At 46.6% G+C, this 21,304-nt stretch overlaps 1 protein-coding gene across 1 annotated transcript; it reads left to right on the top strand.

Moving 5' to 3' along the window:
• The first annotated feature begins 667 nt into the window (after positions 1-667).
• On the top strand, positions 668-5,897 carry HHEX (hematopoietically expressed homeobox). The gene is made up of 4 exons (XM_036385338.2): positions 668-1,046; positions 2,644-2,822; positions 3,049-3,099; positions 4,669-5,897. The coding sequence occupies exons 1-4, from the start codon at positions 668-670 to the stop codon at positions 4,900-4,902; spliced, it is 843 nt and encodes a 280-aa protein (XP_036241231.1). The 3' UTR covers positions 4,903-5,897.
• Positions 5,898-21,304: the final 15,407 nt, after the last annotated feature.

Below are 21,304 nucleotides of genomic sequence, written 5' to 3'. Positions count from 1 at the left end.
CACTTCCTGCTTCGCCATGCTGGGCTCTCGGCCCTGTCCCGGGCACGGGGCCGGAGCCTGTGCTGCCCGCCGCCCACGCACTCCCCCCAGTCGTTCCCGGTGCACGCAGTCAGGCGCAGCGCCAGCGCGGACTTTTCCAAGAGAGAGGTCCCCGGGCCGGGCGGGGGGTGCCCGTCCGCTTCGTGCCTCCTGCCTCGGTCCGCGCCAGGGCCACGCTGCAGGGGTCAGCGCGCAGCCCCACGGGGAAGCCCGAGCACCGCTGACGCTGTGCCCTGCGCCGGCAGAGGAGCGAGAACCACTGCGGGAGGCGCCGGGGCCTCTGCGCCGTCGGGGCCCGGCGGGCGACAGATCGCGCCCCGCTGGCCCGGGTCCCCCCGGCGGTGGTTGATTGGCGCCGCGGGGAGTTCGCTCCAGGAGGCGGGGGAGTGTTTGCCGGCGGGGGGTGGTTTCCCCCTTCCCTGGCCGGGCTCATTGGCCAGACGGCGCCGTGGCAGGAAGGGGACAGAGACCACGCGGGCTCCGCCCCGCGCCAATAGAAACCTATCGAAGGGTAACCCGAGCCCAGAGAAACCCGCGGCGGCGGTGCCAGCACCCAGCCGCCGCGGTCGGGGCCGGCTTTCCGCAGGGGCGGCCGGGGGCGCAGGGGTGCGCGGGCGGCGACCGCGCCATGCAGTACCAGCCTCCGGGCGCGGCGCCGGCGGCCCTGGGCGTCGGCGTCCCGCTGTACGCGCCCACGCCGCTGCTCCAGCCCGCGCACCCCACGCCCTTCTACATCGAGGACATCCTGGGCCGCGGCCCCGCCGCCGCCCCGGCCCCCCACTCCCTGCCCGCCCCGCCGCCGCCGACGCTGCCGTCGCCCAACTCCTCCTTCACCAGCCTGGTGTCCCCGTACCGGACCCCCATCTACGAGCCGACCCCCGTCCACCCGGCCTTCTCCCACCACCTCGCCGCCACCTATGGCACCGGCGCCTACGCCGGGCCCCTCTACTCCTTTCCCCGCGCCGTCGGCGACTACGCGCACGCCCTGATCCGGCAGGACCCTCTGGGTAAGCCCATGTGCCCCCCTCCGCTCTCCCCGGCTCCGGCGCAGATATCGTCCCGTCCCCATCCCGCCGTCGGGGCAGGGGTAAATGGGAAGTGCCGGAAAGCGGTCCCCTTTCCCGCCCGCCTCGCCGCTTCTCTGTGTTCCCCCGGCTCCCTCCGGCCCCCGTCTGATTTACAGTAAATTAGAGACGTGCCGTGCTCCGGGTCTGTCAGCGAGACCACAGTGCGCGGCCGCCGTGACTCAGATTTGTTTTCCTTCAAACCAAGTGACTCTGAGAGTGTCCTTAGTAATGTCGCGTGTGGTTTTGGTGGGGAGTTTTAATTGTGCTTGGAGATCGCATGGCAGATCTCAGTCTTTCCTGCGGATGACTTGAAAAACAGTCAGGAGGCCGGCTCCACTCGCAGGGGCCCCCGAGGTTCCTCTGCGGGTCGGCTCGGGCCGGGCCGGGGGTCCCGGTGGTTACTTCACGCCTTTGGCTGGGAAGCGACCCCTCTGCGGGGGCTGAACCCCGTGCCCGGGCTGCAGCACTTGTTCTTAGTGATTGCAAAACTGGACCTGACTCACCACATTTGTGCAGTGAAAGAGGCTGACCCTTTCCGTTCATACAGGAAACCTTGAGCTCTCGATAGGAGTAAATCTGGTTTCAGAAGCTGTTAAGTGTTTTCCTGGCCGCCTGAAGCAGGCTCTTCCCCGGGAGTCGTGCACATTGCTGATTACTTTATCGACATCCTCAATACAGACAAATTCAGGAAACACTCGACTTCTGATAGCCGGGATCCGTTTTTCTGATATTGTTCATTTCCTCTGTGTGGGATGTGACTTTATGACAGCTAAAATAACCAGTTGCTTCCTATTTTTTGAGTCTGTTTTGCACAAGAATTACTAAAGCCTGACGCAAGCAAAATCTCGAAAAACAATACAGCAAATTGCAAAGGGTGCAGGCAGAAAGATAAACAGCGTGACTCAGTAGCACTGGCCGGAGCCTCCTGCCCCGGGACGCGGCTGCGGCTCCGCAGCGGGGCCGGTTCCCCGGCGTGTCGCTGCCTGCTCCGCCTCGCCCCTCACCCGGCCCCGGGTGAGCCTGTCGGGCACCCCGCGGCCTCTGGCGGGCAAAGCCCCAGCCGAGAGTGGGGGACATGCGGGCTCTCCTTCCTAGAAACCCAGTGGCCTCCTGCTGGCGCATCACCCCTGCCCAGCCCCGCGATGTCCCCGCTCTCCACAGGGACCCGGGCACTGGCTCAGAGAAAGGGAGACGGTTTCTTTAGGGCATCGCAGTGAAAGAGCAGAAGGAAGCAAAGGTCTTTTTTTTTTTTTTGGGTCTCTTTCTTTGCGAGATAGACCAACAGGAAACACATTGACGGAAATGTTGCCAAAGCCCGTAAAGTGACTTTAACTGGTCTCTCCGTTTGGCGGAGGGGAAAAAATCAGAGAGGGGAAAGATCAGAGTAGGAACTGAGAGAAATAAAATCAGGCGAAGGAAATCAGGGAGCCCTGGACCCGGCGCGCTCCCAGGCCTGGGCCGGGGCTGGGCAGGGGCTCCCCAGTCCCGCGTGTCCGCGGCCGGCCGGTGACCCTCGGCGCTGTGCCTCTCTTTGTAGGGAAGCCGCTGCTCTGGAGCCCCTTCATCCAGCGGCCGCTGCACAAGAGGAAGGGGGGGCAGGTCCGCTTCTCCAACGACCAGACCATCGAGTTGGAGAAGAAGTTCGAGACGCAGAAATACCTCTCTCCGCCGGAGAGGAAGCGTCTGGCCAAGATGCTGCAGCTCAGCGAGAGGCAGGTGAGGCCGTGCCCCCGCCCCGGGGAACCGCACCCCCTTCCCCTTCGCTCCAGGCCCCGCCGCGCAGCTGCTGTCGCTGCATCGCTCCCGGGGACCTGGCCGGCTCAGGGTCGGCGGGGAAGGGGTTTTTGGCAGGTTCTTGCTTTTTGCTTGTGGCCTGGGAAAGGCTCTAGGTGCTAACTGGCTCCAAGACTACCCTGCACCTTTTCTCATTGTCGTTGCTCAGGTCAAAACCTGGTTTCAGAATCGCAGAGCCAAATGGCGGCGTCTAAAGCAGGTACGTAGATGTTTCTGTTTCTATAGAAATAAGTATTTTAATTGTCTTATCTTACATCGTGCTCGCCTATTCCAGGTTGTATGCAGAAGTCATCTGAAAGGCTGTTTAACCTCTTCACCTTGATTAAAAAGACAAATAGTCATGCTGGAATCCATGAGGGCTCATTCAGGCAGCACTAACGTTAAAAGCTTCTAATGCAGTTCCTATATCAATTATGCCCGTCTTTCACACACCACCTATTAAAACTCCACAGTAATTGTTTTGTAAACCCATATGTTGTTTAGCCAATTAACGTGGAGAAGATAAGTAATTGTCAGTAAATTACCTAGGCAATATTTTTGGAGAATATTAACTGGTGTTTTAAATGCCCTCTTTTGATAAACACAAGTCGATGTATTTTGCTAACATCAGGAGAAAGCAGGTACAAGCACCTTGTTTGTTTTGACGAGCCACATGGAAAATTGAGTAGTTTTTACCCTCCTTTCACAAGCAGTTACAATGCATGAGCCTAAGAAGTTAAAGCCGTTTCCCTTCCCTTAGAAATCATGCTCAAGCAGGTAATTATTTAGGGGTTTTTATGAAACATAGGAACTCAGCAAAACTGAGGTCCCTTGGCTCAAATATTTTTGAAAAATTCCAACATCTTGATCTGAGTCTGGTTTCAGCAAGTGTGACATGGATGCACACAGTTTACTGGCAAATTTGCCTTTAATATAAAAGTAAAAAGAAAAGTAAACTAATCACGGTACGGTGCTCTAGATGAATCTGTTCTGTGACCTTCGCCTGAGTTTAACTCAATCTTCAGTTGATTTTTTAATAAAGTCCTATTATTCTGGCAAGAGGCCGCCTAGGGCCCAGCCCATGCCACAGTGTCCAGAGAGCTTGCTTGGGATCTCAGCCATTTTAAGTCATTTCCTCCTTTTCATTCAGTCACATCCATTTCTCCAAGCCCGCAGGGTTATATCATGGGTACGTGTCTCTGCCTGCTTTTTCTTTCACGTAGCATTTCATGCCCCCTTAGGGGACTGGGCTCTCCAGACAGGAGCCAACATAGGGCTACTCTTGCCTTCACAAACAGGGGTTTGATTTGGTTTTAGTGGTGAGTGTTTTAATGTTGAGTTTTAGCTTAATTGGTAGTTTTTTTCCATTTGCTTTTGGACCACTGATGGATTCAACCTCCCTCCTCTTGCTGTCGGGTGTAATTAAAGAAAGATCAGGGCAGGAGGAAGCTGTGTGTCGGTGTTTGTAGACTCATAATAAACATTTGCTTTGCTAAAGACAAAAGTTCAGAGGTTCCTGGGCTCCAGCAGCTCCTGACTCTTTTGAAGTGGCTGCGATAACCATCGCCAGGGAGCCCTATTCACTTCACGGCAGCAGCCCCTGTGGCTGTGAGGGAGTGGGATCAGAGCCCTTGCCCGGCCCGGTCCCACTTGGGCAGGTTTATAGGCAGGCAGCAGGACACCTGCCTTTTTCTGCAAGGTGGTTTTCCCACAGAGCACAGCTGGAATTCCCTGGCCTCCTGTCTCTGTGGCCTCTAGTTCTGTACCAAGCAGGATTCTTTCATTGCAGGAGAACCCCCAGGCCACCAAAAAAGAAGAAGTAGAAGGTGCTGACAGTCACAGTGACCAAAGGCCGGAGAGCTGCCAGAGCCCTGAACAGAAGGGTAAGGAGGTCTCTCTGGATGGCTCACAGTACACCCCCTCACCAGCCTCACAGGAGGACCTGGAGTCAGATGTCTCTGATGACTCTGATCAAGAAGTGGACATTGAAGGCGATAAAGGCTATTACACTGCTACCCACTAACAGTCCCATGCAGAGAGCGGACCTAACTCGGCTTGCACTTTACCAGGGGCTGGTTTGAAAGAATATTGTGCTACAGGAGAAAACTTTCACCGTTACATTGAAAGCAAAAAGCATCACCAAATAGACTAATCTTATTACAAGCAGAGAAAGAAAGATGTATTTTCTGCAAACAGTTCAGGTTTGGCATCTCTAATTTGGTTAAAGGACCATGGTTTGTATTTAATTATTTGTAAGATAAGTTTGTACAATTATCAATGTTCTGACTGGAATATTATCCTGCACCCTGTCCTTACTCATGGTGGTGGAGAGGGTCTGAATCAGCTGCTGTCGGTGATCAGGCAAAACTCTAACTAGTGTGGAAGTGAGTATGGATTGCAGGAGACTAAGCCCTTTATATGTGTAAACAAACGTACTTTCAATAGATTAATTTAAACGCCCTTTGTAAGCAGAGAAACATGTTCTGTGAAAGAGGGAGGGATTTGACCATCCCGAGAAGTGCCTTATACTCACACCCTTTTATGTGCTCTCTACTGAGACATCCTTCCTTCGTCAGGTAGAGTTGTCAGACAGATTCCTTTTTCATGTGTGAGATGAAATGTGCCTTCTCAGATTTTCGAGAATTTTATCTCACCATTTCTGCAAATGGTTCCATTTGCAGAAAAAAAAATATTTTTCTCCTTCAAAATCTCTAGCACTGTTTTTTATGGATTTCATATTTGAGAAGAAAATGCAGGGAGTGATAGGGCTCTGCTGCAGGACAGAAGCTTGCATCAGCTGCAGGGCATAAGTGAAGCACACAGCCGTGGGAAGATAATGCCTATCGTACACGTATCTGCTTCTGTACATACTAGTTTTCTTTAAAAGTCTTGTGGTTTTATACCTCACATTGTTCATATTTTGTACATACTTGTTCAGTGTTTAAAAAAAAAGGCAAAACCTGGTATTTAATTTTTGATGGACATATCTGTGAAATAAACCTAAACTCTGCAACACTCGCCACTCTGGCTGTCCAGTTACTGGCAGGAGAAAACCCAGACCTCTCCTCTGCCAGGTGTGTTGTAAGCGCCTTTTCCCTCAGTACTGTGCCAGCCATCAGTCACCCCGCAGCTTTCTGGGCACCCTCAGTTGCAGGAGTCTCGTGTGGGCTCTCTGCTGTGTTTTTTTGCTGTGTTTCAGCCTCCCACCCCACGTTTCGGTTTTGCCCGTGGCTGTGCCCACACGGGAATGGGCTCTGTGGCAGGAGGAGGAAAATCTGGCTGGCAAGCCCAGGCTGGAAGCGTGGGTGTTTATCCCTGAGTCGCCCTGACCTTGGGGGGCCGCAGAGGGGTGCGGGCTGGAGGAGGAGCAGGGCTGGCAAGGTTTGCTCGGGGCCCGGGCATCGACCCCAGCCGGGCAGACGCTGACCCACCTGAGTCAACAGTGGTTATTCATCGGCCTTTCTCCGAAATGACTCGGGGAAGGAGCACGGAACCCGGGCTATGAGAATTGCTCCCGGGAGCGGGCATCCTGGGTGGGCACCCGCGTGGGTGTTCAGCCCCTCCAGGTGACACAGTGAGCACCCAGGGGATGGGGATTTACACCCGGACAAGTGTCACAGAGGCTTTTAGTGCCAAGAAATGCTTTTAGATAGCAACAAGTGACTGTTGTGACTGGCAAGGGAGGATGGCCCTTAGACCGGACAAGCTGTTGCTTCTAAGTGAGTTAATTCTTTCAGAAACATAAGCTGAATTTTCTAAATAAGTGGCTTTAACTTTGATTTGTCCGAAAATCGCGCTCATGAACGGGGCCCGAAAAGACGAGGTGATCGGGAGGTTCTGTGTCCCCCGCCCGTGCACACCGGGCACAGGCTCTGGCCCTGAGCTGCTCCGGTCGCGGCCGCGGCCGGGCCGAGCGCTCCGCTCGCACAGCGGCCCCGGGGGCGCGGGCACCGGGCCCTGCTTTAACACCGCCCGTGACAAAGGGAGGGAGCTCCGGGCCGCTCCGGGCCGCTCCGGGCCGTCCCTGGGGCTCCTCTCCGCCTTAGCGCCGGGATCGAGCCCCAGCACGGTGAGCGCCGCGAGAGGAATCGCTGAGGGCGCAGGCAGCTCACGGCGGGGCTGCGCTGAGGAGGAGATCCCTTCTCCATCCCTCGGCTTCCCCTCGCTCCGGTTCCCGTCCCGGGCCCCAACGCGGGTCCCGACGGGGACCGGGACAGCCCACCGTGAGTCCCGGGAGCTGAGGGGGGAGGGTGGTGAGGTTGTGAGGGCCGGAGCAGAGCAGGGAGCGCTCGGGAGGGAAGATGCCGTCCGCGTATGTTTTTCTTTATCTGTTGATCTGTCCCGACCAATATTTGGGTACACGAAACTGGCGTCACTTCTTCAACGCGACTTCGTGTTATGGCTGGGCTTTCGCATGGGGATGGGAACACGCCCGGAACAGGGCGGCCGTGACGGGTGGGCAGCCGGCGGCGCGTGGGAGTGGGCGCCGGGCAAGCCGCATTTCCACGGGGCTGATGCCGGCGTTCCCGGCCGGGACAAGCCGGGAGCCAGCCGGGCCCGGTACGATGGGCAGGGCGGGGGCTTTGCCCGAGGAACTGCGCGGGGTCGCGTCCCGGGAGATGAAATGGGGTCCCGGGAAGCCGAGCTCTCCAACCGAGGCGCTTTCCCCGCCGTGGCGGGGATTTGGCGGCTCCCTGCAGGTGCGGAGCGCAGATGCGCCGTCTGCAGCTGCCTGGCCAGGGATGTGGATTTCCAGGGTGTCGCGACAAGTGACAAACAGCGCTGTAACCCGGGCTGGGCAGTCGATATGTCCTTGCTCACCCGCCCACCCGGGGAGGGGGCTTAGGGAGGTAAAACACACCGGCGGGGCCGGCCGAGCTGCCGCTCAGAAGTAATCCCCCCGCCGCTGTCCCTAATTTCCCCAGCTCGTTTCCACGCGGAGGAGACCGACGTGGGGATGACCACGGTTGGGCGGACGAGTGTCTCTCCACGGGCAGTCTCTTCTCTTTGGCAGGAGAAAAACAGCCAAAGCACTTTACACCGTTCGGGAAAACCTTCGAGCCCCTTCCGTGCCACCCCGCTCTGTCCTGTTTGTTTGCCCGTTGGCTATTCCATGCCGAACTGGCACGTATGACCTTTCCAGCACAACTCCCGTCTTGTTTTCGACTTTTTTATCAGCCGATTCAACTTGAAAATGGTTATCATTTAGCAGAAAAACAAACAGAAAAGCACATTTTTGTAAGCAAAACGTTAATGATTGGAAGAATTGCACCAATTTCAGCTTGACAGTGTGTGATTAATCCTCCGGGTCAGGTACTTATATTTTTAGTCATTAGGTTCGTCGGCCTTTGATATGCAGAACTGTTTCTAGCCTAATAGGCTATCGACCGGGCCGCTGTGTACTTTGACTCGGGGCGCAGCGCGGTCCCCGGGCCCGCGGGAGCGCAGCGCGGGATGCGCGGGCAGCGCCGGCCCGGCGGGCTCGTCCCGTCCCGCAGGCCCGGCCCGGGGCAGCCGGGGCACGGCCGGAGCCGCCCCGGCCCCGCGGTCCGGGACACGCGTGGGGCTGCGCGCTCGTGCCCGCCGCCAGTGCTGCCGCGGGGGCGGGCCAGGGGAAGGCGGATACGCGATGTTTGTAAAGCAGGTCACTTTAATCCTTCACGCTGAAATGTCCAGAGCCTCTTCAATTGCACAATGATAGGAAATAATAACTCAGGGCTGCTAATTGTTTGCTTTCGCTGAAAAGGATCTTCCTCTAGTCATATCGGATAAAAGGAGTTTTATCCATCCACTCAGTTTAGTGGATGATAAAAAATGGTATTAGGCCTGGAAGACATCTGCTATTATATGTTTCCTCAGAGGACCAAAAAAAGAATCAGACAAAAAAATCTGTGGATGGATATTATTATCTTTTAGCTATGTATGTATGTATGTGTATATAATATATATATATATATATATATATGCAAAATGTTCGTTTTTGAAGACATTATTTTAGCACATGAGAAAGTACCAAGACAGACAGAGCTGTAAACCTGAAAGAAGCATGAACAGCAGGTCAGAGCATGCTGATCTGATTCAGATCAACTTTGGCATTAACGTTTAGCAGTAGATTGGGCTTAGTAAGGACTTTGTCCAGGTGACAACAGCTTACCAAAAAGCCTTTGCTGACAGTTGAGTCTCTGTCTTATTTTGAATCATGGACTGGCTCCAGGCCTCCTGAGCACAGGAGGTTTGCTTATTCCTATTTATCCAAAACAGGAAATCAATGTGTATTTCTAAAATATTTCAGATGGTGCATGTCAAGGCCAAAAAAACTTTACACAATCGTGTAAAAGCCTTATCATGTTAACTTAAGTGGCTCCGTTTCACAACTCCATTGTCGGAGAGCTATTGACAAATGACTACTAAACCCCGGGAGTCTCAAGCACATCCAGACTGTGTTACTTTGGTCACTTCGAGTTATATCAGCAAATTATTGTTTGGTGGAGTCTTTCAGTTGAGTTGGTGACTAGTGAATTTCCCCCTGAATGTTAGATACCCACCCATGTCATGAACACATAATCTCTAATGGGACTAATTGAGAGGTAGATCTTTCTCCCTATCAAATTGATACCTACCTATGTCATTAAGCCTTAATAATAAATAGAACTAATAGGTTTGTTTGGGTTTGTTGGGGTTTTTTGTTTGTTTATTTGGTTTTCTTTCTGCTTGTTTTGATTTGTTGTCATTGTGAAGTTTTTTGTTTTTTGGGTTTTTTTTTACATAGCAAAACAGAGCCTGATATTAAACAGTGTGAGAGGCTGTGTTTATGCTTGTTTAAAATTGTCATAGTGACTTTTTCATTTTTTGTTCTTATTTTTTTTTCTTTCCTGAAAGTATTGTTCAAGATGTCAGATACTAGCACAATTCTGGGAAAGAGATATTCTGATTTTTTCACTGGTAGGAGAAAACCAGTGTAAAGATATGTATTAATGACTAAGAATTTATCTGCTGACTTTTTACAAGACAATTGTTAGAGTGGGTATGTGTGCAAGCATGTGGGCTAGACATTTTCAAGTAGCTGCTCAAAGGAGCAGATTTTTCAAGGGTTTTGTCTGAGTACATTTTGATGAAAACAAAGTCAAAGTCAAAACGAATTGCTGTGGTGGTCTGTAGGAAATTAATTAGTGCTCACAGTCAGCTGGAAATACTGACACTAAAGGCAAACTGAACTTCACATTTGTTGTACAGTTTAGGCAAATGATTTGGGCTAAAAGATTGAATGGGCATGAAAAATGAGCTGCCATCTCATCAGCCTTAGGGAAGGGGCCATTTCCAGGAGGCCTAATTCAATCAAGCTTATTTAAGGACTAAAAATCCCATCTGACAGACACATAGACCTCAAAACTTAACATGATTTTAGCAGGCTGAGTTGCGGTCAGCAAGGAGCCCAGAATATGACCTGCTAAAACTTGGCAGATTATATCAGTAGACTCTTAGTAGGTCTTGCTTTTGAAAAAAGAGTTCCTGACTGAACTAAATCTACTGAAAAAAAGGATCCTTTTTCCCTTGTTGTCTAGACCGACCTTTCAGGGTTTCCCTGAACTTCAATCTGTGCCATTGCTTTGAAGACCTATGTGGAGAAAATTCTTGCTGATCCTTTCCTATGCTATTATAACTCCTTGGCTGGTGCAGTGGGCATGCCATTGTAAGGAGCATTCTGTCATTGTCTAGACAAGTATCAAAGTTGTATTTTTAGAATGACTTAGCAAACATTTTTAAACACCTTTTAGCATTTGACTTGTCCTGTCTATGTGAGGTTTCAAATCATGGTAGTCAAACCTTGTTGGCTAGGACCTTGAAAAACACAGCTTTTATCATAGTCTAGACGTACTGAGAGTTTTTGTCCTGGAGTACACTCACGTGAGGGTAGAGCCGTTTTAAAATGAGTCAGGACTGCCCATTACCCTGCAACTTTATCTCAATTACTTACTGCAGCTATCAGGATAAAAATCACAGGTTAAAAGGGGAAGAAGTAACTTTATTTTATACACATCAGTTCTTCCACTTCCTTCTCTGTAATAAGAAACCCTCTTACACAGCCAAAAACCTAATCTAGCACACAGAGTCCATCAGAGAGACCTGTTGTAGTCCCAAGGTATAGAAGGACCCAGTTTTGCAAGAGGATGGACTGGCTGCGGTCACTTTCCAGGGATTTATCCTGGAAGTTCTTCCCAAACATACCTTGGAACTAGCCCAAGTTGCTGTGAGGAGTTTGGAGACAATAACCCTTTAAGGAACAGCTCTGCACTAATTTGGTTCATTTTGGCTGATGGGTGTCGCAGCCCCACCAGCACTTTAGAGCAAGTTTGGCTCATTGAGGGCGTTTCGTTGGTTGATTCTGGGCTCCATGGCAGTAAGGCACCAGATTAAATCTATCTCTGAGCATGTCAGTGCCAGTTAGTTGTGGGCAGGAACTGCGAATGAGTTGCTCTGTTGGCTGAAAACAAACACGGGGCTGTATAAGTCACAGTGAGAACAGCCAAGGGAGTTGAGCTGTAGTAGTAGGGGCTTCAGGGGCTCAGAGGCAAAAATGATGGGATGGGACAGTAGCTCTGCAGCCCCATAGCATACTGATGAAGGCAGTGGAGAAAACCAAAATTTTCTTCTAAAGTTTGTCAGATAATGAAAAATTATTGTTTTGGGTGAAGGGCAGAGACTGATCTGACAGTCTGTCAGGTACCTGATTGAAGTTTTCCATTAAGTAAGATTTTGGGATTACCTAGTGGTCAGTACAATCCCTAGGAGATGGATCAGGTCTGCCCTGCAGAGCTAAACCCTTCTCTGTGGCTTTGGCCCTGGAGGCTCACATAGACATTGGCTTGGTCACCACTAATGCACCTGGTATAATATTGTCTCCTTGGTGCAATATCCCCTGCAACTTCAGGGGCATTTTACTCCAAGTGAAGCATCCTAATTTGGTTCAGTGGAATAGCAGCAACAGTGGCAGCAGCAAAGATGGCAGCTCTTGGCTGTCTCTGCCACCTGAACTCACCTCTGTTAACAGGCAGGAGATGTACAGCACTTCCCCAGAATCATTTATCTTTATGATAACTCTGTTTTGGGGAGGACTGGACCCCATCAGATCACTAGTTGCTCTTGAAAATCTCAGTTAGAAATGTATGCAGATAGTCTTTGTGCTGTTCACCACTTCCCATACTGTGGTAGGGGAAGAAAATGCTGACACTGCAATAACTGAATAAAAGACATCCATTTTCTGCCTGTGTTACTCTCACAATGAATATTGTTCATGCTTTGCTCCACTAGCTACTCCTACCCCACAGCCTTTGGGTGTGTCTGGGCAGTCAGGGTATACTCACAGAAAGGGCAGATGGTGAATATCAGTATACTTGAAGATATATTTATGCCTTAATTTAAAAACTTACACAGAAAAGTACATGTTTTTTCTCCCTTTTTCACTTTCACCTGATACTTTTACTGTAGCAAAAGAAATGCTACCTGCACATGGAAACAAATGTACAGGTTTTTCTAGGGAAGAGAATTATGCCACAGAGGCCTGTGGAGGACCTGACACCAGAACTCCTCTGAAAGTCCTGTGTGGTAGGATGCAACTGGCCAGCTTCAGAGTCTTTTGCAAGGCAGCAGAAGTTCCCTGTGCTTGAAGTAATAAACATCTTACATGCACAGTTGTGGTTGGGGAGGTGGTTTATATTGATTCATCATCAACCACTCTAAAATGAGATTGCTGTGTTGTTATATAATCCTTGGAAGGGGTTTCCTGGCAAAATTATTTTCTGTTATTTTGCTTTTTTTCCACGATGATACTTTTGCCTCATGACTGTCTCCTGAGCTATCAATCACAGAATTCATTAACACAACCTGTACAATCTTATTTCCTATATATGTGAGGAATAATCTAGCACTGGCAAATGAGGCACACATGATGATGCTTAAAAATGTATGTAAAATATTAAGTTATTTGGTGGTTACACCAGAACAAATGTAGGATAAATAATGCCATTAAATAACAAATAGATTGAGGCCTTATTTTTTCTTAGTTGATTACGGAATCTGCATTACTACATACTTTCCATTATTTGCAAATTACACCAGACAGATTGAATAAATGCTTTAAAATGGGTCCTGAACACTGGTTTAGAAACACAGAGGAAGTGGTTTCTTAGACAACTGCTACCCACGTATTGATTTAATAACAGAGAGGTGGAGGGGCAAAGATGATTATGTTGATGTACTGAACTGTTGATTGTTTAATTGAAGGTAAAATTTTTAGCTTCACTAGTCAATTACCTGATCTCATTAAGTTCTTAAAAATCACTAAAATACCATTCTGGCTGAAGCAGCTGCACTTTGCTACTATATTGTCTAAAGCATTAGGAAAATCATTTGCTAATGGTGATTTACAAGTGTAAACATGTGATATTTTTAGCATCTGAATAAGCTTTCTCCATGTGAGAGATTTTGAACTGCTACCATGCACCAGGTATGTAAGGGCAAAGAAGGATATAAAATGTGTTTTTATGTTTGCTTAAATGATCCTTAAACTTCTAAATATTTTAAGGTTTCTTCTATTCGAACCTTATAAACAGGGTGGAAAATACAAGTAGAAAATAATGATTTTTTAATATTAAAGCTGTTTCAAATATAAATGCAAGAATATTCAGTGCCTGTCACATAACAGGTTGTATTAAGAATAAATATAAACTAAGACAGCATTTGGCATCTCTGTGGAGGAAGAAGTCCCATGCTGTGAAAATGCTGGAGGTGCCAGCCTGGCAGCACAAGGAGGACTCCAGAGGAGCAAGGACAGCTCATCCTGGGCCTCTCCTTGTTCCTTTGGAAGTTGCTGATAGAGGACTTGGCAGAGCACCTCCTGGATTCTATATGCCAGTGTGCACAGACTGACATGACCACTGCTAGCAATCAGTGGCATTTTTTGTATTTCCAAACATCATAGGAAGACATTCTTTCAGGTTAACACATTTTCATTTTGCAGGACACCTGTCCCAGAAAGGGTAAGTGATCAGTCAATGTTCATACAGTAATGTAGGAAGCCTTTTCCAAAACCTGTGTGCCGAGGGTTCTGTCCTTGTGTACTTTGCTTGGTTTTTAAATCAGTTCAGAGAAAGACAGCTGGTTTCCATGCAGAAGGAATCTGGGATGAATTTCTTCATTCTTGCAAGCAATGTGACTTCAGTCACATGAACTTGATGAACTCTCAGAAAGGAGCTAGACACGTTTTTCTCTCAATGCAAAGATGTAACGAGGTTATGAACAAGTCCCAAAAGGAGAAATGAAGGAAGAGCTGGGTTGCATTTTCCCCCTTCACAAAGGGTTAATGAGACATAGTAGTGGTAGAGACATAGTAGTAGAGAAATAATTTAGAAGAAATTCTGTAGCACCAAGATTTCCCCGTTTTTGGGGATATTCCCACTGATGTCTGGTTCTGGTTCTGTGTCAGTCCATGTGCCACTCAAAATCTCTTTGGAGTGAAAAATGACTGTCAAAATATGAAAAGGGGACAAAAGCACACAGCACTGACAAGGAAATGTGCCAGTTCCCCAGTCTTAGAGCACATGCCTCCAAACTTCTTGGGAAATGTAATTATCTTTCTATAATTACTTATTATTGCTTGAAGTTCCTATCCATCAGTAGCTCCTAAACTACTGGTGTGGTTGTTACTTAGGTTTTTAGGTACTTGAATTGAAGTGCAAAGTGCAAAGTGCAAGGCAAATAAAACTGCTAGTGTTCCATTTTGATGTCATGTAAATTGGCAATTACATTCTGCACAAGGCAGTGATATAAATAATGAGATCTATCCAAATTTGAGGACATTCACATGGAGTCTTCCTTAATATTAGGTAGGTGCCAAAAGTATTTTTTATTGTAACACGAGACAGTGGGCATGAAAAGGACAAAACCCGATTTTTAAGAAAACAACATCAATTTAGGTCTTTCAGAGAGCAAAACTACTCAGGGTCTGGAGTTTGGGTTTGTCTTCCATTTTTTGGGTATTGCCTTTTTAGGGTTCGGGGAGGGGGAGGTTTTGGCCCTGCACTGTTGTTTATTGACTGCAGAAATGTGCAGAAAGAGTAGAAGCTGTGTAGAGCTGTTCCAAGACTCACTGATATTGTCAAGCCACAGAAGTTTGCTGTGCCTGTGTTATTGTGATCAACCAGTCTGTCCAAAATGGTCCTGCAACTTTTTCAGGTTAAAGTAGCACAAACTCATTTTTGGACGGGGTAGAGCCTGTGTAGCTTGGTTTACCACTGCAGTTTTTGGAATTATAGCAAATTTGGCTGTGACATTTTACAGGAACAATTGAACCATTTAAAGCACTGATTCAAAGGTAATTCCTGGTGGTAGCTGATATCAACAGTGGGTTGACTTCCTACTTGGTAAGTAGGCCAGAAAAGCCATCCTGGTGGAAAGGAGAGCCTGGAAGGTTTCCTGTGAGCAGAGCCCTGTGCTCCAGGAGATCCTGCAGGGAGAAGCTACAGGAGCCAGCTCAGGAAAGTGCCTGGGGCCAAATATTTGCACAACTATTCTGAGCTATGGTTCTGCTTAGGGTCTTTGTGGTTTTCAGATAAGAAAATGAGGAAATTGAATTAAAACATCTACCCACCAAAAGGGTGAATTGTATGAGGGTATCACTTCTGTGTGCCTTCACCTCCTCCTTGCAGACCTGTGCACTGGCAGAGGCTGCCTTGCTACTCCTGGTAAACAACTTTTGAGGTGTTTGACTGGCAATAAAGTTCATGCAGCTTCTTAGGTGCCCAATATCTTGAAACCTGCACCCTGAATATTGATATACATATTGATTTAATTTCTATTTTTAAAGAAAAATAGAAGAATCAAGGTATAATTTTCTTTAATATATGAGTCAAAATAATTGAATAATCCTGAACTCCACCTTTTAAGGTCTCCTTAGTTTGTATTTTTCTTTTTCTTTTTTTTTTTTTTGTGTTTGTGTGTTTATTTATTTTTATTCTGTTCTTATTTTCAGTGATTTTTCATGTTCTTCAGAGTAGGAAGAACTATTTTTCTGGTAGCATGAGCTATACCAAGGTTTCACTTAATGCTGATTTATGTGTCAAACTTAGCAAGCCTAGAGAGACCTTTTCCCTAACAAATAAATCAACATATTTCCTAAAATGAAGCTGGCAGATGTTTACTTATTTTGTGTTTTTCATTTGACTTGAGCTCATGCCAGCTTATACAGTGCTGGATTGCATTTAAGTTCTCTAAAATATATTCTCTAGAAAAGGAGCAATTACAGTGCAGTGTTTCCTGAAACTACAAGAGTCTGAGGTCATAGTACTTGTTTATAAAACATTTCTCAAACTTCTGTCTTCCAAGAATCAGCTGAAGCATAATGCTGGAAATATAATGTATAATGAATAAAGATATTTCAGTGATTCATGAGGATTTGTCTCATTTTATTTCTAGATATGAGTAGGTCATTAACTAGCCTATACATATATATACATTTAAAAGCAGAATTTTCCCTTGTCCACTAAGATCAGTAATATATGATACAAAAACACTGAAGTGTTTCATCATATCTCTGCAATAATCTGTTCTCTAACTTGGTACATCTTATTCTCAAGATGATAAACTTTCTGAAAAACTTTTCCATGTTATCACTCACAAATACTAAGGCTTTTAATAGTCACATCATGCAATGCTTACATTGCCTAGCCAACGTTTATTGTGAATCTATTGATGCCCTGCTTTTAATTCCTAATGATACTAAAATTAAATTAGCTATGAAGTCCCTTACAACGTCTGTCTCCTGATCTGGAAGACTGTTTATACAAGCAATCAGGGAAGTTAGCTGCTCACTGGCAGGGCAAGTGTCTGCAAATAGGCTCTGCAATAACATATTAGCCACTGCAAATGGAGGAATATGAATTAAGCATATAGATTTTGCACTTGTTTCCTTTGTGCCTCCCCTCTTTCCTTGACATGTTTACTAACACATTTATAATGTAAGAAAGAGCTCTGAATGTTGAGCGTTAATTACATGTGGGAACTGAAGCATAAAATAGCATCTACATTTTATCCTTTTTAATCAAGAGGAAATGCTCTAATGTTGGATTTAGATTTAATGCAAAACTAAATATTTGACTCACGATATATTATGTCAGTAGATTGGCTGGTATTTATCACACTTTTCAAAACTAGAGCTTTAATGCCTCATTTGACATGATTTTGTCAGTCCCTGACAGAAAGCTGATAAAATGTCCATTTATGCCATTACAGCTGCCTCTTGTAGCACTTGTGCTGCTATGGAGAGGGATCTGTTGTCTTTTGCCTAAAACCTTTGGTTTTGATAATTTTATAACAAGTTGATCTCTAAAGTTCATTTGGCTCTATTACAGTAGATAAGTTCTAGACTATAAATCAGGTTTTAATGGTACAAAACTAGCTTAAATTGACTAGGTGGCCAAAAGCTATCTAAATCCTGCATTTTTTCTGTCAAGGCAGCTGAAACTGGAGTTAAAACTACCACTGGATTTCAATTTCTTCTCGTATTTTTAGTTTCTTCTTCATAGCACCTTTTTTTCCCCTTGCTTGGGCATTTAAAAAAAATTCTTTATCCACTGGTAGTAAGAAAAAAAGGTTTTCCACAAAAAATGGCAAAACTGAAAAGGACCAAATTATATGGTCCCTGCTGACCAGACAACATGATTCTGGAGAATTCTCTAGCTCTAAAACCCCCTCAAGGTGTGTGCCTTTACCCAGGCAGGGCTGTCAGAATGGACAACATATTACCCTGCATCCCAACTCTTACATATAATGTGGATATGCCAGTGCCAGGTACCTTGTGCTCAAAATACCTCGAATTGGGAATATCTTGTTATAAATGCAGCAGAACTATTTAATACTTATTTCTAATCCACCTCCATCTTTTGTGGGTTTAGAAGTGGATGCTGTGTGGGCTGCAGCACTGCTGGGAGAGCCTGAGGAGTTATAAACGAGACAGGGAGTTCTGTTCGTCCCCTGCTACGTTCCATTTCATCAGACTCTGCTCACAGAGTTAGAGCTTTACTAGTTCTATCAAAATCAGTAAAATAATAATAAAAAGACAAGTGTGACACCAGCAAGAAGGGCTACTCAAACAAGCAGCAGCTTGGTCCCTCACCTGCACTGTCAGGGAATGGTTTCCTGCAGGACTGGCTGAAGCCCTCTTGGATAATTAGTGAGTGAGTTGCACAACAGCCTCTGTGTCCAGTGTAGTAATACCATGAGAAATAGGATACGTGTGTCTGTTTAGGAAGACTGGCATATTTTTACAATTATCTAAACAAAATGAATTGCAGAATTTCATGTCAAGCCTGAACTTTGCCCTGTCTCCAGAAGTGCAAGGACAGTGAAGTCACTGATTTGTGAAGAGTACAATTCATCCCGCCCATTTTCTTTCCTTTTTTTTCTGATTAATCCCATTGAAGCCAACGCCAGCATCTGCATGATCTAAATGATCATTTACCTTTGGTGGCTGGATTTTGGTAAGGAAAGTATGTGGAGTCAGCTACTCAGGACGTTGAAAACAGTGCTTTTCAATGAACAGGCATGAATTAATTTTTCCCCCACCTAAACAGAAGGAAAAATAGTTCCAGCACTGACAGCTTATACTCTGTGGAGATGTCTGAAATCTGAGGACACAAATTGTTTCAAGAAACGCAGGTGCCACTTATCTCTGTTCCTGGCCAGTCCTGTCCCAGCTGATAGTGCTCAGCCATGACCAGCCCAAGGGTATGACAGTCCTCCCCTGCCACCAGTGGCAATTTAGGCCACAGGGCTTTAGTTAATCCCTCTGCTTTGGGAAGGGCAGAAGATGGAGAATTAAAACAATTTCTCCAGTGAGACCCACTAGAAGGTGGGAGGAGAGTCAAGCATATTTGTGCATACTTGCAGTCCACCCACTCCTTCCTTCCCTGGACTCACCCTTCCGCTCTCCGCGCTGTCCCCAGGGGCGCAGTGGCTCTGCCTTTGCTGGATGCTGTGGCAGCATTTGGGGGCTCTCAGAGAGCCTGTCCTCCCTGCAGGGCCTAGGAGGAGGGGCAGAGTCGCTCTGTGGGCCGGGAGTTGTCCTCCAGCTAGGAAATGGAGTCATCTGTGTAGCTAAAAGGGATATAAAGAGCTTCCCTTCTGCCAACACCAACACACATGATGGGTGTTTGACAAGCCCCGGTAGCTGCTTTCCTCCCATGCCCCAGGCCCAACAAGTGGAGCTGCAAATTCTCTAATATAACATATGTTTCTGGGTCCTCACCAAGACAAAATTATCTGTGTGGGGGGTTGAGGTCAGCACTGTGCTAGTGTGGAGATTGACATTCTCATGGGAACCTGCAGAGGTGGCATCAGCCTCTGGGACCACTGGAACAGCACCTTTTGTTTGCTGACCTGGTGGAAAGGCAGCTCTTCTGTGCTCAGCAGTGCCAGTCAGCAGAGGCCTCAGAGCTTGTGGGATCAGCACTTTATTCACATGAAAGACCTGATGCCTTTGATTCAGTACTTCTGTCTTTCCAGGATGATGACACCAAAGCAAAGGTCTCTGCGATCTCACTGTCTCAGCAGCTTTCACATGTGAGCTTGGTACACAGAGAGCTGCCCCTCTGGCATCTATTTACTCAGCGCAAAGGGAGCAAAAAGGCACAGGCTTGCCCAGGGTCACACAGCAGAGGTGTCGCCAGCTCCTCGCAGAGCACTCTTTATTGCACCAGGTCTCAGAGCTCATTTTCAGTCTTGTTTCTTGCTCTTGTGTGATAATCTGGTCTTTCATTAAAAAAAAAAAAAGAAAAGAAAAGAAAAAAGAAAAGAAGTGCAAAGACCCTGTTACACTGTCAAAGAGAAATCAGAAAATGTGCAGCTAGAGACTAAAAGTATCATAATGAAAATAAGAACTTATGTGATGTGTAAAACAAATATGCTTTTCTCAATTTTCTGACTTTTCTGGAACAGGGCAACTCACAGTTTTAACATTGTTACTGGAAATGGTGAATGTTATGCTTTGAAGTCCTCTAATGTGCTGAAGATGCTCCTGTTCACATGCACACTTCTCAGGGTTGCCCTGGCCACAGCTTTAATGGGGCGATGATGTGGGTGGAGTCGCCAAAAAAAAAAGAAGAAAAAAAAAAGACACAAACCAAGGGCAGGAAGAACTCAAGCAACTTCTTTTTTTTCTTTTTTTCACTTCTTGTCTCCTTTGATTTCCCACACGACCCCTGCTGCTGGTGCCACACTCGTTGGCTGATGGGCCAGCATGGTGGCTGGCCAGTGTATTATTTACATAACCACCATCTAGATGGGGCAGGTGTAGAACCAAACCCCAAAACTCTGTGTACTCACCTAATAGAGCAAAACAGAGGATGAAACACCCTGACTAGGATGAGATTTTCAAAAGTACTTGGTTTTAGCCTAACTGCCTCCACTGAATTTCGGAATAAAATCCCTCCCTGCCTATGTGGTGGACAAGGCCATCCTGGCCTCCTTCTGAAGATTTGACTGTCAGCAATGTCTCATCCCAATAAAAACACAGCTCAGTCTTCCAGTCAGGAAATCAAAGGAAGAGACATTCTTAGGTTAAGATTTAGAATAAAATTATAAATACAGATAAAGGTTAAAATCTCAAGTATACTCAGAAAGAATAAAGGAGCAGTCATCAGGATGTTTTACAGACTTCAATTTAGAAACCACTTAGGTTTGTTCAAACTTTAAAGCCAATGAGTTTAATGCATAAGGGTTATTTTTACTTTGGTTCTCTAATTAAACACTGACACTGTTCCTCACATTGCTCAATCTTTTAAATGCTTACTGCTTACCCAGGCAACTGGCAGGATGGAGAAACAGGTATGATTATGTCCTTGCCATCTTAGGCTGAAATAGATGAAATAAAACATTGCTTTTGTTACATGGTGAAGTCTATTGTGGTTCTCTGATATGGCATAAAGTACCTCAAAACAGTGTAGATTTAAATTTGCAGGTCTCATTTCTGATGTAATTAATTTTATAAATATCTGATGCAATGAATTCAGATGTAGGATTAGAGTGAATAATTATGCAAGGTGTGCAGAGTGAGGGAAATTAGAATCTTTGTACTTGAAATTTGTTATGTCTGATATAAGAAACCAAAGACTTCTCTTAACTTTGGCAACCAGAACAGAAATACAGTTAACAAAATCCCTCTTTAAAACACAAAAATGTTCTACTAAAGTAACAAAAAAAAGGAAAAAAAAAAAAGGGCACATAATCTTAAACACCAAACACACACACACACACACACACACACACACACACACACATATATATACACACTAAAATTTGGAAAAAGCAATAAGCATGCTTTGTTTCCATTCAATGTCAGATTCAAGTCATCCTGTTGAGATGTGTTGGATAAC

This window comes from Molothrus ater, chromosome 8 (genome assembly GCF_012460135.2).
Source record: "Molothrus ater isolate BHLD 08-10-18 breed brown headed cowbird chromosome 8, BPBGC_Mater_1.1, whole genome shotgun sequence".
Classification (NCBI taxonomy): Eukaryota; Metazoa; Chordata; class Aves; order Passeriformes; family Icteridae; genus Molothrus; species Molothrus ater.
This window is presented reverse-complemented; position numbering and strand designations above follow the sequence as displayed.

Bases quoted from the DNA above. Each gene is read 5' to 3' on its own strand.
- HHEX (XM_036385338.2), top strand. From the start codon at position 668: ATGCAGTACCAGCCTCCGGGCGCGGCGCCGGCGGCCCTGGGCGTCGGC. The intron at 1,047-2,643 runs GTAAGCCCATGT...CTCTCTTTGTAG, and splicing joins GATCCGGCAGGACCCTCTGG to GGAAGCCGCTGCTCTGGAGC. The intron at 3,100-4,668 runs GTACGTAGATGT...CTTTCATTGCAG, and splicing joins AATGGCGGCGTCTAAAGCAG to GAGAACCCCCAGGCCACCAA.